At 39.2% G+C, this 13,728-nt stretch overlaps 1 protein-coding gene across 13 annotated transcripts in view; it reads right to left on the bottom strand.

The window, feature by feature from the left end:
• LOC116705547 (protocadherin-15) overlaps nt 1-13,728 on the bottom strand; it is a 207,455-nt gene that overhangs the window by 62,248 nt on the left and 131,479 nt on the right. For all 13 annotated transcript variants that reach the window (XM_032541815.1, XM_032541813.1, XM_032541816.1 and 10 more), the window contains 3 exons: nt 8,723-8,851; nt 3,733-4,038; nt 2,357-2,587 (listed from right to left, as the gene is read on the bottom strand). In XM_032541815.1, the coding sequence (XP_032397706.1) occupies nt 2,357-2,587; nt 3,733-4,038; nt 8,723-8,851 (666 nt within the window). The remainder of the gene's footprint in view (nt 1-2,356; nt 2,588-3,732; nt 4,039-8,722; nt 8,852-13,728) is intronic.

Below are 13,728 nucleotides of genomic sequence, written 5' to 3' on the forward strand. Positions count from 1 at the left end.
ATTTTGCAGCTGCTGCTTTGTTTGATTTCAGTTAACACTTCCAGCAAGATATTGTGAATTTAGGCAAAATTTCCCACTGCAGTAATTCAGCATGCCCCAGGGTTTGTCCATTTACTTTACAAACTGTGCATCTGAACTGAATGTTTTCAGATATAAACATATACATACTGTATAAGGTAGTCACACCATTGCAGATGAAAATATTCCATCCATATTCTAAATTTAAAATATAAAATTAGGCCCTAAAAATAGATATTGTAGCATGGTGATTAAAACTAAAAACCACATTGTGTAAGATTTCTCTCAAGAAATCTCAAAAGAATGGAGCCTGAATATTAAGAACCCTTATGGTGCAATGCCATGAACAAGGTTTTCTGATCTACTTAAATGTACAGTCTGATTATATGGAAAGAGAGTGATCTGTTATGCTGCCTTTCCTACCCCTTTAGGTGATGGTTGTGGGATTCAGCAATATACCGTAGTGTAGTGCTCCCCAGAACACATGTGGTAGCTTAACATCACCACCGCTTTTAATCACCTTCCCACCGTAAATAAAGCACGGCAGAGCTCGACCATTTTATGGGCCTGCCCAAAAATTAAATCATGTTAACTGTGTCACCATTGCTTTGCTTTGTGAGAATGAAAACTCAGTAAGCTACTCACATACCTCTCAGGAATAGGTTAGCTCTGTAGTATAACTGCTGGAGCCTGCTCTTCCTTTCTCTTGGATGTTCTCTTTACTTTCCACTGTTTTGACTGAGCTATGGGCACCAGCATGTGTTCTATAAACTCAGTGGTGGAGGGCAGCCTCACTTTGATCTATACACAGGTTTAGTGTTGCCTAGCAGAAAATCTATGATCTAGCTCTTACTTTGAACAACAAAGACTGATCCTTGTGTCGCAAGTGTTCACAAGATGCAAGCACAGACACACTCGTGTTTGCTGGGAACATTCATGTGCGCACAAACACGCGCGTGCGCACGCACGCACGCACGCACGCACGCACGCACGCGCGCGCACACACACACACACACACACACACACACACACACACACACACACACACACACACACACACACAAAAACACACACACACTCAAACAAGGTGTATGTCTTACATTTCTGAAGTACAAGAATAGAAGAAAAAGTTTGGGAGACTCGTGCTGAACAACAAGACATGCAGGACACTCAATCCATCACCGAAACGCATACGATGAAAGAGACAAAAAACAATGCAAGGGGAAATCAAACACAAACGACTTCAAATAACCCTATGGAGGTGTTATTTGAGGAAGGAAATGGAATCAGTGGAATCAACTCCAACTTCGAGTCCCCGAGAAGCCTGCATAAATCCATTAGTCTCATTCTAATTCATGTCTGCCATTTCAAATAGCAGACATTGGTTTGATATCAGTAGCTGTGCAATGACATATCCTATCAAACACAGTTCCTGAGCGACAGCACGGACACTGCAACAAAGCTTGTTCTTATCAGAGGAAAAACTCACTCTATAGGTTGGCAGGCCAGGCAGTGAGCCTGCTTGAGTAAGCTTGTAATGTAATATAGAGAGCTTATTTCGGCAGACTTCTGAGACACTCACTCGGATATATACTGAATTCATACAAAGAGAAAATGGGAATGCACACATTTGGAATCACATAATTACTTACAAGAAAAACACACACCCCATTGACACACGCACGCACACACACACACACACACACACGAATAGTAACACAACATAAGGCGTCTAATCCTTTCGTTGGGATTTAGACGTTGATCTCTTGAAAGGTTTTAAAGAGAATACAAGCTCTTGAAAAACCAGGCATAATTGCTGTCACAAAGCTAATAATTCATTCAGATTGGAATTGGCATGGCGTGCAAGGCAAAAACACCTGTCCATCATCTTCTCTTTGTCCTGGTGATGCTACCAGGACGAGCAGGTTGGGAGGCCAGAATATGTTTAACAAGAAAATGCATTCAGCTTTTGCACTGATTAGAATAACACAGAATTTCAAATCACAAAAGCAGCACAGGTGCAATACTGTACACTATGTCTCCAATCCCCTTTTGGACTATGGCTTGGATGAGCTTTTACTACTGTAAAACTCACAAATGATTGAATTCAATTTTATTTATAGTATCAAATCATAACAAAAGTTATCTCGAGACACTTTACAGATAGAGTAGGTCTAGACCACACTCTATAATTTACAAAACCCCAACAATTCTAGTAATTGCCCCACGAGCAAGCATTTCATGCCACTGCTGCTGTTCCTGATGGACAATGAGCATGATTTGAGGAGAATAAATCACTGAGAGGTTGAGTTGGGATGACTATCCAAGGGGCTCTTACCGTAATTCGGACCGTGATGGTAGCCTGCCCTGGGGGCATGACCCCTCCTTGGTCGACAGCTTCCACCTGGAATGTGTAGGAGGCCCCCATGCCCATAGCTGCCAGGTCCTCAAAATCCAAGGTCTGGAGCACAGCTAACTCCCCCGTGACAGGGTTCAGAGAAAACAGCTGTCTGGCCGATTCAGTCTTGATCCGATATGTGACATTGGAGAAGAGGTCTGAGTCTACCGCCTATGAGAAGAAAAAGGAGAGGGAGGAGTAGGAAAAACAATTACAGTTCATCAAAGAAAACAGAGGAAATGTGTGGGGGTAAAGTGGGGTGTTTGAAAGAGCCACATATATTTTCAAAATTTGGACCTTACATATACAGTACATATGCACAAAAGCAATTTAGCTTTGGACAATGAATATTAATGTTTCTATTTTAATTATGCGTCTTATGCTGCAGGGGTTACTTACATCAATCATTAATAGATTCTGATTAAATTAAACTACTAATGGGCTTAAGCTTAGTCTTAAGGTAGATATCTTAGATAGATCTTGCTAGGATACTACAATAGAAGTGGATGAAATGCACTACATGGATGCTAGAACACGTGTGGCTTTGCCCTCCACACACACACACACACACACACACACACACACACACACACACACACACACACACACACACACACACACACACACACACACACACACACACACACACACACACACACACACACACACACACACACACACAGGGAGATGTCAGGGAGATTAATGGTGTCGGTGTCACTGTCACTCACACCCCTCAGCCCTTACCTCCCTGCTTTTTAACCGCCCTTCTTGCTTTACCCCTCTCCGGCAAATGTCACTCGCAATGTGCCAGCAATTACTCGCTCCTCTGCTTGCACATGGTTTCCTTACACTTCACTTCAGTGCAAAACATGTGAGCCATCGTATGAGAATGGTGAATCTACTCAACAGATTCCACCATGTTTAAAAAAAAATTAAAGATTTGGCGAGAATCATATTAATTTCTAAAAAAAGGATCCTCTACTAAAGGTTGGCTATGACATGAAAACTCCAGGCTTTAAGTCTGATTCTGTTTGAGTCCAAACAGCTGTCATAACATAACAGAAGGGACAAAAAATGTTTCTCTTTGCTCTGTATATAAGGCTGTGTATGTTTCTGTCTGTGTAATTTTTTTCTGTCTGGAAGCATTTGACATTTAGCTGCTAATTTACTGTACCTTAAAAGTTAAAAGATGCTACAGTATAAGCCTTTTATTAAACTGTTTCAAACACCTGTGCTACATCATATACAGGAAGACAGGAGACATTTAAGGATGGAAAAAGAAAAAAAAGGTTGGCAATAAACACACAAGAACTTACGCTTAGCTTTAGGATCACAGTTCCCACAGGGCTGTTTTCAGGTACATTCACAGTATAGGTTTGCTGTGAGAAGACTGGGCTGTTGTCATCAATATCCGTAATCTGGATTGAGAGGGTCAAGGTGGTCCGCCGTGGATCCACTGCTCCATCTGAGGCCTCTACCACCAACTCATATTGGCTCCTAAGCTCCCGGTCAAGAGGAACTCTTGTGTAGATGCTGCCGTTAGCACTGATTATAAACAAGTCTGGATGATTCACGATCCGATAGCGCACCTGGCCATTAACCCCTGCATCTGGATCCGTAGCCTGGGGAGAAAAAATTAGCAGAGGTCAGCATTATTGGTGTATGTACTGTGTGTGTGTGTGTGTGTGTGTGTGTGTGTATATATACACACACACACACACATACACAATCTTATATGATTAAAGATTTTTTTTTTGCTGTAGTAGTTTTTAACCAATCACCATTGAATGCTGCCAAGTTCCCAAAGCAAGTAGGGGAACTACAATGACCATAATTCATTGCACCGGCATAACTGCACTTGTTTGGGTAGTGGTCAATGCCAATGCGCTGGTGAGACACACAGCATAAACTATAGCCTGGATAATTAGAGGGAAGCATAATAGCCAGAAAACGTTGCAATGGTCATTATCTTACAGTGAACTGAGAGACTGCTTATGTAGAAAAAAACTGTGAGTAAGTGGACTCGCTAAATGAAACGTCAATAAAAAGTCATTAATAAACCCCCTTTTCCTTTGTCATGCCGCTGAAATAAACTGACAATCCATGGGAAACACTGAAATTCCATTTACATACATCAATAATAGCAGAGAGGGAGGAATATTCTCTAATACACAGCATAGTAATAATAACATTTTAAAACTGAAATGCAAAGCGTTTTCCAATTTGCTGTTGCGAATTTAATGTGCTACAATCCACCTGATCCATTCGAGCCTGGCTTTATCTAAACGCCTTACATATTTACAGAGGCTTCAAGCACAAAGCCATGTAAGCTAGAGTGCTGCAAATGAGCAGAAACAACTGTCATACATTTGTGTCCCATTTCCTGTTCTTCGTATTGAGATTATAGTTTTTTGTCACAGAGTCATTAGTAATCATTTGTGACTTCAAAAAGGCCAGAGCCCTTTTCATGCAAATACTGGATTCTATCAACAGGAAATTGTTAAATGCTCAATCACCGTTTAATAGCATGAAGTACATGTTGTTCTTTAAATAAAAAGAGTACAATAAAAAACTGAAAAAATAAATAATCTCAGGAGAGGTACATGGTACTACTCCGATGATCTGGCAGGGCGGACTACGTTATCGGTTACAAATTTTAATTCTTGTGTAAATATGCCAGGTCATTATTATGCCTATGTTTCTACAAGTGTGTGTTTTGTGTGTGTGTCTCTGTTCATACTGGTGTGTGTGTGGTTGTAATTCTTTGTTGTAATTGAGAGAGAAACAGAGAGAAGAAAGGTGAGAGAAAAAATATGTAGGGAGAACACACCACATTTCTTCTTGTTTGGCAATATTTTATGAACTTCAGTGCAAATAAGGACAAGGCTGCAAAAAGTGGGAAGAAAAGGCCAACAGTGAAAGAGGGAAGAAGATACACAACATACACATACGGTGGCTAAAAGCTAACCCTAATTTGTTTTACACAGAGTGCCTGACAAATATAAAAGCCAAGCTTAAAAACTGGACTTTAGCATTAAGCCTTTGCAAAACAAAAAGATTAAAGCACATCATGTCAGTGTGCGCATAAATATCACTACATCTTTAAAGTGATTACACAACAAACATTATCTTTGCTCCTTGCCATGTAAGGGGTGTAATCCAATTAATTCACAGCCAATGAAATCAACTTTCAAATCTGCATATTTCCACAGCCTTTAATGAAAATATTACGGTATGTATTATAAAGGTCTGTGCAGGGCATGGCAGGCCAGATCTCACACCAATTGCAGCAGCATTTGGCAAAAAATCCAAAGTCATGTACTGTAGATCTCTCCTTTTTTGGAGGGACTGGCTGTAAAATAGAATTGTTACACTGGGGGATCTCTATCTCTGTGGCATATTGAAATCCTTTGATACTGTGGTAGAGAAATGTGGACTCCCTAGGTCTAAATATTTTAGATATTTGTAACTGCGCCATCAGTTACTGGGGATTTTTTGATTCAGTTCTTCAGCCCCAAAGGCACCAGAATGTTTACGTAAGGTGGTGGATATGTGGGGTTGAAATATGGAAAAGGTCAATAGGCTTTTGGATATTATGTGTGGACACAATGAGGTGACACAAATAGCAGCTTAATTAAAGCAGTCTGTATGATCTCATCCATCCATGTCCCTTGACTTTTAGTTAGTGTCGTGTGACAGTAAGCAGTAGGCTACTTTTCTGATAGGGACAATTAGGTAGTAAAATAAGAGTAACTTGTAACAGACATTTGGTAAATGGACGGTATGCTCTCACTGTTTCACCACCTGCCTGTCTGTCTGTCCGGGACGGCCTGTGTAAAAACAGACCTGGCATGTGTCTTTAACAGAGCGAGGAGCCACTTCACGCATGTTTCTGGGACACGCAGATGGTGTAAAATCAAGCATTGACTTGAATGGCCGTGATAGCTGCAGTTTATTGGTTAAAAGACCAGATAAAAGACTACAGCAACAGTCCATCCAGCATGAGATGAATAATGAATGATGATGTGGAACCTCTAAATCTTGCTATGTGTTCTAGATGCATTGATATGTTGATAAACAATTTCTAACTTGGTGCTTGGTTTTTATCCAACCAAGCCAGTCCAAAGATTTAAAGTGAGCAATAACTTTTCCTCCTTGTTGATACATAGAATTATAAATATTTCTTTACAAGAAGTACAAATGGTATCTCTGTTCTGTCCTGTAACTGAAACTACATTCACTTTTTTACTTTAACGTATAAACCCAATAAGTCTATATGAGCAGTGTGTGCAAAGTAAATCTGGGTGTCGTCGGCATAGCAGTGAGGAATCTTACAGTTTTGCAGGATTTTGCCTAAATGCAGGATAACAAGCAGGACAAATAGAGGGTGTCTGTAGTCAACCAGCAACACATTTTTAATGTGACAAAAAGGTGAAAACGACATGTCTAACTCATGGTGTTGTCATATTATCTAATCTAATGGAGGATCATTATATTCACAAAATTGTGTCTACAATAAGAATCCTGTGTTTGAAAGATTGTTCTTATCATCTATGTTTTTAATGAAAAAGTGTTTTGAAAAGGCTTCATCCCTTGTTGATTAGCCACAACAGGCTGAGCTGTACCATCAGTGTGTGCATGGAGAGCAGGATTGTGTTCAGCTAAGCACTTTAATGTACTTTTCCTTCAGTCACAAAAGCACAGCCTCAGCTCAAGTTGGCAAGGTGCCAGCTGAGAAAACCTTCCGAGGCAGGACAGAAAGAGAGACAGTGGGGTGGGCAAAGCCCTAATCTACAGTAGCTGCTGGCTGCATTTGTGAGGAAAGACTTGTGAGTTAGCTTTACCTCATTCAAACAGAAAGCTTCCTTCACATGTCTTTTTGTCTTATTTCAGTTCTTGAACTGAGAACATTTTCTGTAGGTCCATTTTATTACCTCCTGAAAAATGTAATGGGATGGCTAATGTTAAAATTATATATCCTGAAAGGCAACAAATGTGACTGACATGAGAGTACATGTTTACCATTGGCAAGTGTATTGTTTACATAAGCCGCAAATACTCTAATAATTTTCAGAAGTGATCAATAAAGTATTTAAACAAGTGCTGTCAAACAATTAAAAAATGTAATTGCGATTAATCGCAGTAATGGAATAGTTAACTCGTAATTAATCACAATTAATCAAGCATTTTTATCTATTCTAAATGTCCCTTGATTTCTTTTTAACCTATTATTTTTTCTCATTATTTTTGCTCTTATCAACATGAAAAAGGGAATTGACTGTAGTGTTTAATTTCACATTAACATTCACACTTGGAGCAAATAATCTCTCACACAATTTAACACTGTCCATCAATAAAAGGGTGAAAAAAAATACTTTAACGAGGGGGCAGAGAATTGGCATCAGCTGTGTGCTTGGCCATCAAGTGGTATTTCAGACTGGTCGTGCTGCGATGATAGCTCTGTTTAAGATCATATTGGTATTGTCAATGGAACCATTTGCCAACTTTTAACAAGCAAACTTTCCATTCAGAATCTTATTGGCATCCATTTCGGCATTGCACGCTCTTAGATTGCTAAAAATTTAAATCCACAATTACTTTGGTATATACCTAAAATGAAGATGACGATATTTTGTAAATATCAACCATTACATAGAGATAAACATAGTGTTGTGGCTGAGACAACTTCCATACTTTTCTTAAATATACAGACAAAAACTGATTTTATAATATCGCCAAACTCCCCTGATAGACCCCTCAAATGTCTCTTGGTTGCCTGTTTGAAACATTTGTTTTACTCTAAACTGTATTCAGTTTCAAATGTTTAAAAAACAGTGACTTGGGAGGATATGTGGAGATTGAGGCAATGCAAAACCAAGACCCCTTGCTGCATCTTTCACTTTGAAGGCATTGTAGTGTATGTGCATATGATCTCTCCTGTCATTATTCCAAAGTTAATCCACTGACAAAAATCAGGCCAATTAATCTACAAATGTAATTAGAAAAGCCTGGCTGCTCAGTGGTGCTGGCCAGGCAACAGGAATGCAGCTCTGAGTGACAAATCTGTCCAAGAACATTGACCATGTTGGTAAATGCCAGGTCATATTTTAATGGAGAACAATAACTGAGGCACAGTTGTGACTCAGTTCTCATATATTCAGTACAATTCATAAGGAAGGACATGTGGATATACAACCGGCGAAAAAACACATTTGATCTATCTTAGAGGGCTTAAAACAGAGGGATATGTGGATGTTGGTGAAACAGTAGCTTTTGAATTCCAAAAGAACAAGACCTCTCACTTACCCTGACTTGTCCTACAAACAAATTGGCCTCTTCTTCTCGGACAGTCAAATTCTTGAGTATTGTGAGGTCAAACTTGGGGTCATTATCGTTGACATCAGTGACGACTATGTTCACAGTTGTAGTGGATGTCTAAAAAAAGAAAATAAAGAGCACAGTAAAGACCAATGATATTTACTGTTGCTTTGTATTGTTATTTTTGTATAATACAAAGTTCATAAATACAGCATAAACCACAAAAAAGCATTTGAAAAATAGATTTGGCAAAAACGTGGAGCCAACTTTGTATTGAATAATTTATGTAATGACGTAAATTATCTCATGCTCAAGTAATAATTGTAAAAGCATTTCAATGAAACAAGGTTGACTACCTAAATAGTGATTTTTAGAAGTACTTTTGAGTGGAAATATAACCTTTCATAATGCTTGAAAACATACCCAGCAACAGTTCAGAACAGTAGTCATACATGAATCGGCAATATTTATGGACCCACTAAGCTATAATATGCAAGCCGGTCTCACGCCAGTTTGTGAAATGATCACGTTATTTTGATTTATCAATTTGTGTACAGGTAATGTTTATGTTGATTATTTCATGTACAGGTTACGATATTCAAATTTTACCATTTCACAAACCATGAAAAGCCATGGCACTGGGTTACTCTAGCGGATGCAACAACGGGGAAATATAACGTTACACGCTGGTGACAAAAACGGAATGGACCGCCACACGTGGAACACAATCCTCAGGCGCAGGGACATGATCCGCGGTCTATGTGGCACGCAACAACGGGGAAATAAAACGCCACGCGTGGGACGCAACCCTCGGTCTCTGGGGTGAAAGGCCTGTGTTGTTTGACCCATCCACCACCCCGACCAACCTCCCTGCGCGGATTTTCAGCTTTTCAATACTACTCGTTACCGTAATTGTTTGGTGATCACAAAAGATGTTTCCCATTAAAATAAATGCCTTCAAAATTCGTAATCAACACACAAAAATAACACCATTACTGTGCCCTGTACATGAATCAAGAGATTATATAATGTGACCATTTCACAAACTGCCATGAGACTGGGCTGCATATGCTGTAGCAAACTTTACAAAGAGCTCAAATGAATAAAATAAGACTCATAAATAATTCCTTGTTTAGGGTGGTCAATTTCCAAAAATGATCCCATTACATTAAAAGCAGAATCACTGAAACAATAATTAAAAAAAGAGTTTTCAAATGGCATTTAATGTTGTCAAAATACTTTGCTTTTTAGTTGTGAGAGAGTAAAAAGTCAATTTTAAACAACCACAGTTGTAAATGTGTATAATAGTACAAAAGTAATTCTGGTAGAACATCCAAATCATAGTTATAACGAGTTCATTATGGGTTTATACTGTTAGTTGATTTCTTATCATTATTTAATAGTGTTTAGGCAAATTTACAATCAGTTATGGTAGTTGGTGCTGATTTATTTGTATTTTACTGAGATTCCCATCAGTTGTCAGGATCATGGCAGCATTTGTTCCTGAAGTCCACGGGCAAAAACAATAACTCAATCAATTATATATTGATACAGTAAACATATAACACTGCAAACACTACTGTAGTTAAACTATGCAGCCATAAGGCCATAGTCACTCTTGCGGTTGACACTTTCTGCCAATGATAATAAAGCTTTTGTTAGCATTTCACCTAATAATGGGAATGAGATCAGATAATATCTTGATCTATTGAATGGATTGCCAAGACATTTTGTACAGACATTCCTAGTTCCAGGATCACAGAGCTGCTGAAGGGCTCTTAGTCGTATTGACATAGAATAGAAATTAATGTCATACCCATGACATCAACATAGACAGTGTCACAACCCTTGTAAAAGTGAATAATAAAACTATTAAATGCGTGGAGGAAAACGCCTACAAGCACTTATGTACTATTACTGATATTAAGTGGAATTTGAATGCCAACACTAATGCTTTGTTTGTAGAAAACCAGTGTCAGGTTGTATTGACCTTCTGTATTCTTGATTTTAGTAATAAAGACAAAACTGTAAAAAGTTGGAAGATCGGTATTTTGGGCATAAAAGCATGAACTTGGATCCTTTACATCTTCCTTCATCTGATTATATGCTTTTACTTTTAGAGCAAAGGTTCAACACGCAGCACGGAATACAGTTAATACATTTATATCAACACTGGCACTGTATGGCATTTGAGCATGTCATAGTTGTAGATTATATTTTACTCATGTTTACAGTAAAGTCAATTATGTTTATGTGTGTTTTGGATAATGTTCAGGGTTTGTTTGATTTAAAATCTCATTTGGCAAAGCAAATTCTCCCAATCGTCATATGAGGTGTTCACTCATTTGCAGGACCAGTGTGTAGCAATGTACTGCCTTTAACCTTCAAACAATGACACAGTACACACACACCTAGAGCTCTTCCATAATCCACAAAAATGGCTGAATATGCACAATACATGAACACTTGCACTGAGATGAGGCTGTATGTAAATAAAGGTGTAAATGGTATTTTCTGGGGGAGGAAGCATGGGTGGGTTCTGAGAGGAGTTGGCCCTTACAAGAAAAAATACTTCCCATAAGACAGCTGTTTGAAGTTGCCCTGGCAGATGAGACACTCAGCAGCAATGTCACATGAAATTACCTAGTTAATGTGACCTTCATCTCACTGTCTGTCGGGAATTACTCCACCATTGTTGTTTTCTTTGTTGTAGCTTCTGAGACGTAAATAATCTGTTCTTTCTTGAGCGCCTTAACATGGCAACCCATGCTCAAAACCATCACACTTCATAAATCTTTTTTTTGTTTGTAAAGAGCCAGAGGTGGCTGATGCTGCTTTTCTTTCAAGTGATAACCCTGACCAGAAGCAAAGTTGGAGGGACTGATAAAATCAGACTCTAATGTAGTCACTCATCTGAGGGCAAGAAAAAAACAACTTTATCCAGCATTCTTTTTGGGATCTGAGTCTATTGGCAGTTATGATTACAGAGTGCACTGTTAAGAATACACATTTTGAATTGGTCACTAGGACATTAACTACTCTCCCAAAAGTTGACAAATAGTTGATAGTTTTTAAAGGTGCTATTTAAATAAAGTTATTATCATTAATACTTTGTGTTACGTACCTGTAAGAGTTAAACCTCAAGAAGTATTATGAAAAAAGTCTGTGTGTGCAGATTTTGACTATACTCAAAGAGCACCAGCGGGAAGATGGCTTGCCTCTCTCCTTGTGTCAGGTTCCTATGGTTACCAAAGTTCAATACAAATTAAACATCCAAATCCCTGGTGTCCTCCTCATTTTCCCTTTCCCCTTCACCTTACTGTGCCCTCCTCCTGTGCTTACATTGACTGTTTCCCTGTCTCCAGTCTTTTTACATCACTTTGTTTCACTGAATGAGTCCTTCATCTCCACCCTCCCGCAACTCTTTACCCCTCTCAGTCATTCAACTTCCTTCCTGTTGTGACAGCGCTTATTTCTAGATGTGACATTTAGCCCACTCGAGTCAACCAGTAATTTACTCTGTGGATGAGACGTTTCTCACGCACGCACGCACGCACGCACACACAAAATACAGGTAATGGGTGTCGGCTTGTACAATCTGTCCATTAATATTAGGAAAAAGAGCCCCAGCTTGTTGTTATCGCATTCTGTGAGGTGAGGCCCCATCGTAAACACTATTTATTTGCTCTTTTTTTCTCTGACCATGTCACTGTCTCCCCTACACTTCTACAGTTCTGGGAGACTCCCAAGGGGACACGCCGGCAGCATGTATGCTTCTTATACAGCTCCATTTGACTAACACGCATAGTATGCCATCGGATAAAATGTGTATTTATGCATGCGCAGGTGAGAGGGGGGCAATCCACATTACTCCAGTGACAGCTCATCAGCTAATGTTCATTACCAATCACACACAGCATCTTAAAAAGGAAACCACATTTCACCTCTGCTTGGAGGAGAGACAGCTGTGAAAACTGAGACAACTGAGGTGAAGTCTAATTAAATTAAGACAGTTTATATGATTATCAACTCTCGGTGGGAGACAGAGCAGCCAGCATTCACTTTAAGTTATAGTGTCTGCTGTTTCTCAAGGCTAATTTACAGAGAAAGCTCTTTGTATATACACACTCAAAAGACACAACTACGCGTGATGACATTGTATGAGCAGCAATTTTACGCTTAGTACTACTTAAATGAAAAGAGTATATGTATAATCTCTTTGGTCGCTCTTAAAGAGATTTCTCAACTCTGAAAAACAACTAATGATGTCACATTGATGTCATTAGGGTTATCATATGGCTTGGGCTATGATACTATACGTTTAAAACAGAAAGCCTGCTTTACAAACTGGAGATGTGCAGTTTGAAAATTGTGGACATTAAATGATCTAGCAAGTTTGCCTAAATAATTGTTATCTTATCTTAAAATAAACTCAGCATGTTTTTACAATTATGTTGGATATGGTACAATACTTTAGCCTGGTCCTACCAGACTCTCGTACATTTCATTTGTACAGAGAGTCTGGCCACTCTCCATTGACAAGGTGGGTACTCTGTTAAAGTTTAAAACTATTGGATCTGCCCAGAGCCACTCTGAATCTCCCATAATCAGTCACAAATGTTTGGTTGTCGGCTTAGCATTGCCAACTCCTTCACCACTGATGAAATGAGCTAGAAAATCAAACTTTTCCCGAACCCCGTTGGGAGGAGGGCCACAACATCATGGCCACCAACAAGACTCAGCAAAGATTGTTCTTGCTCGGGCTTTAATTTCTGGATATTCGGCAGCGTTGCCACAACAGACCAAACGGCTTCACTCGCAACTTTCGCCATCCTTAATACGGAACTCACCGAAAGTTACCAAACCTCAAAGTCATCGTTCTCAGCCACTCCCTCTGTTTGCTGATTGGACCGCCAAATATTTGGCCGGAGAAAACCCGCAAAGATACCGCAAACCCAGACGGAGTACTGAAGGAATATGAAAATTGAGTAAAA

Source organism: Etheostoma spectabile, chromosome 17 (genome assembly GCF_008692095.1).
Source record: "Etheostoma spectabile isolate EspeVRDwgs_2016 chromosome 17, UIUC_Espe_1.0, whole genome shotgun sequence".
Lineage (NCBI taxonomy): Eukaryota > Metazoa > Chordata > Actinopteri > Perciformes > Percidae > Etheostoma > Etheostoma spectabile.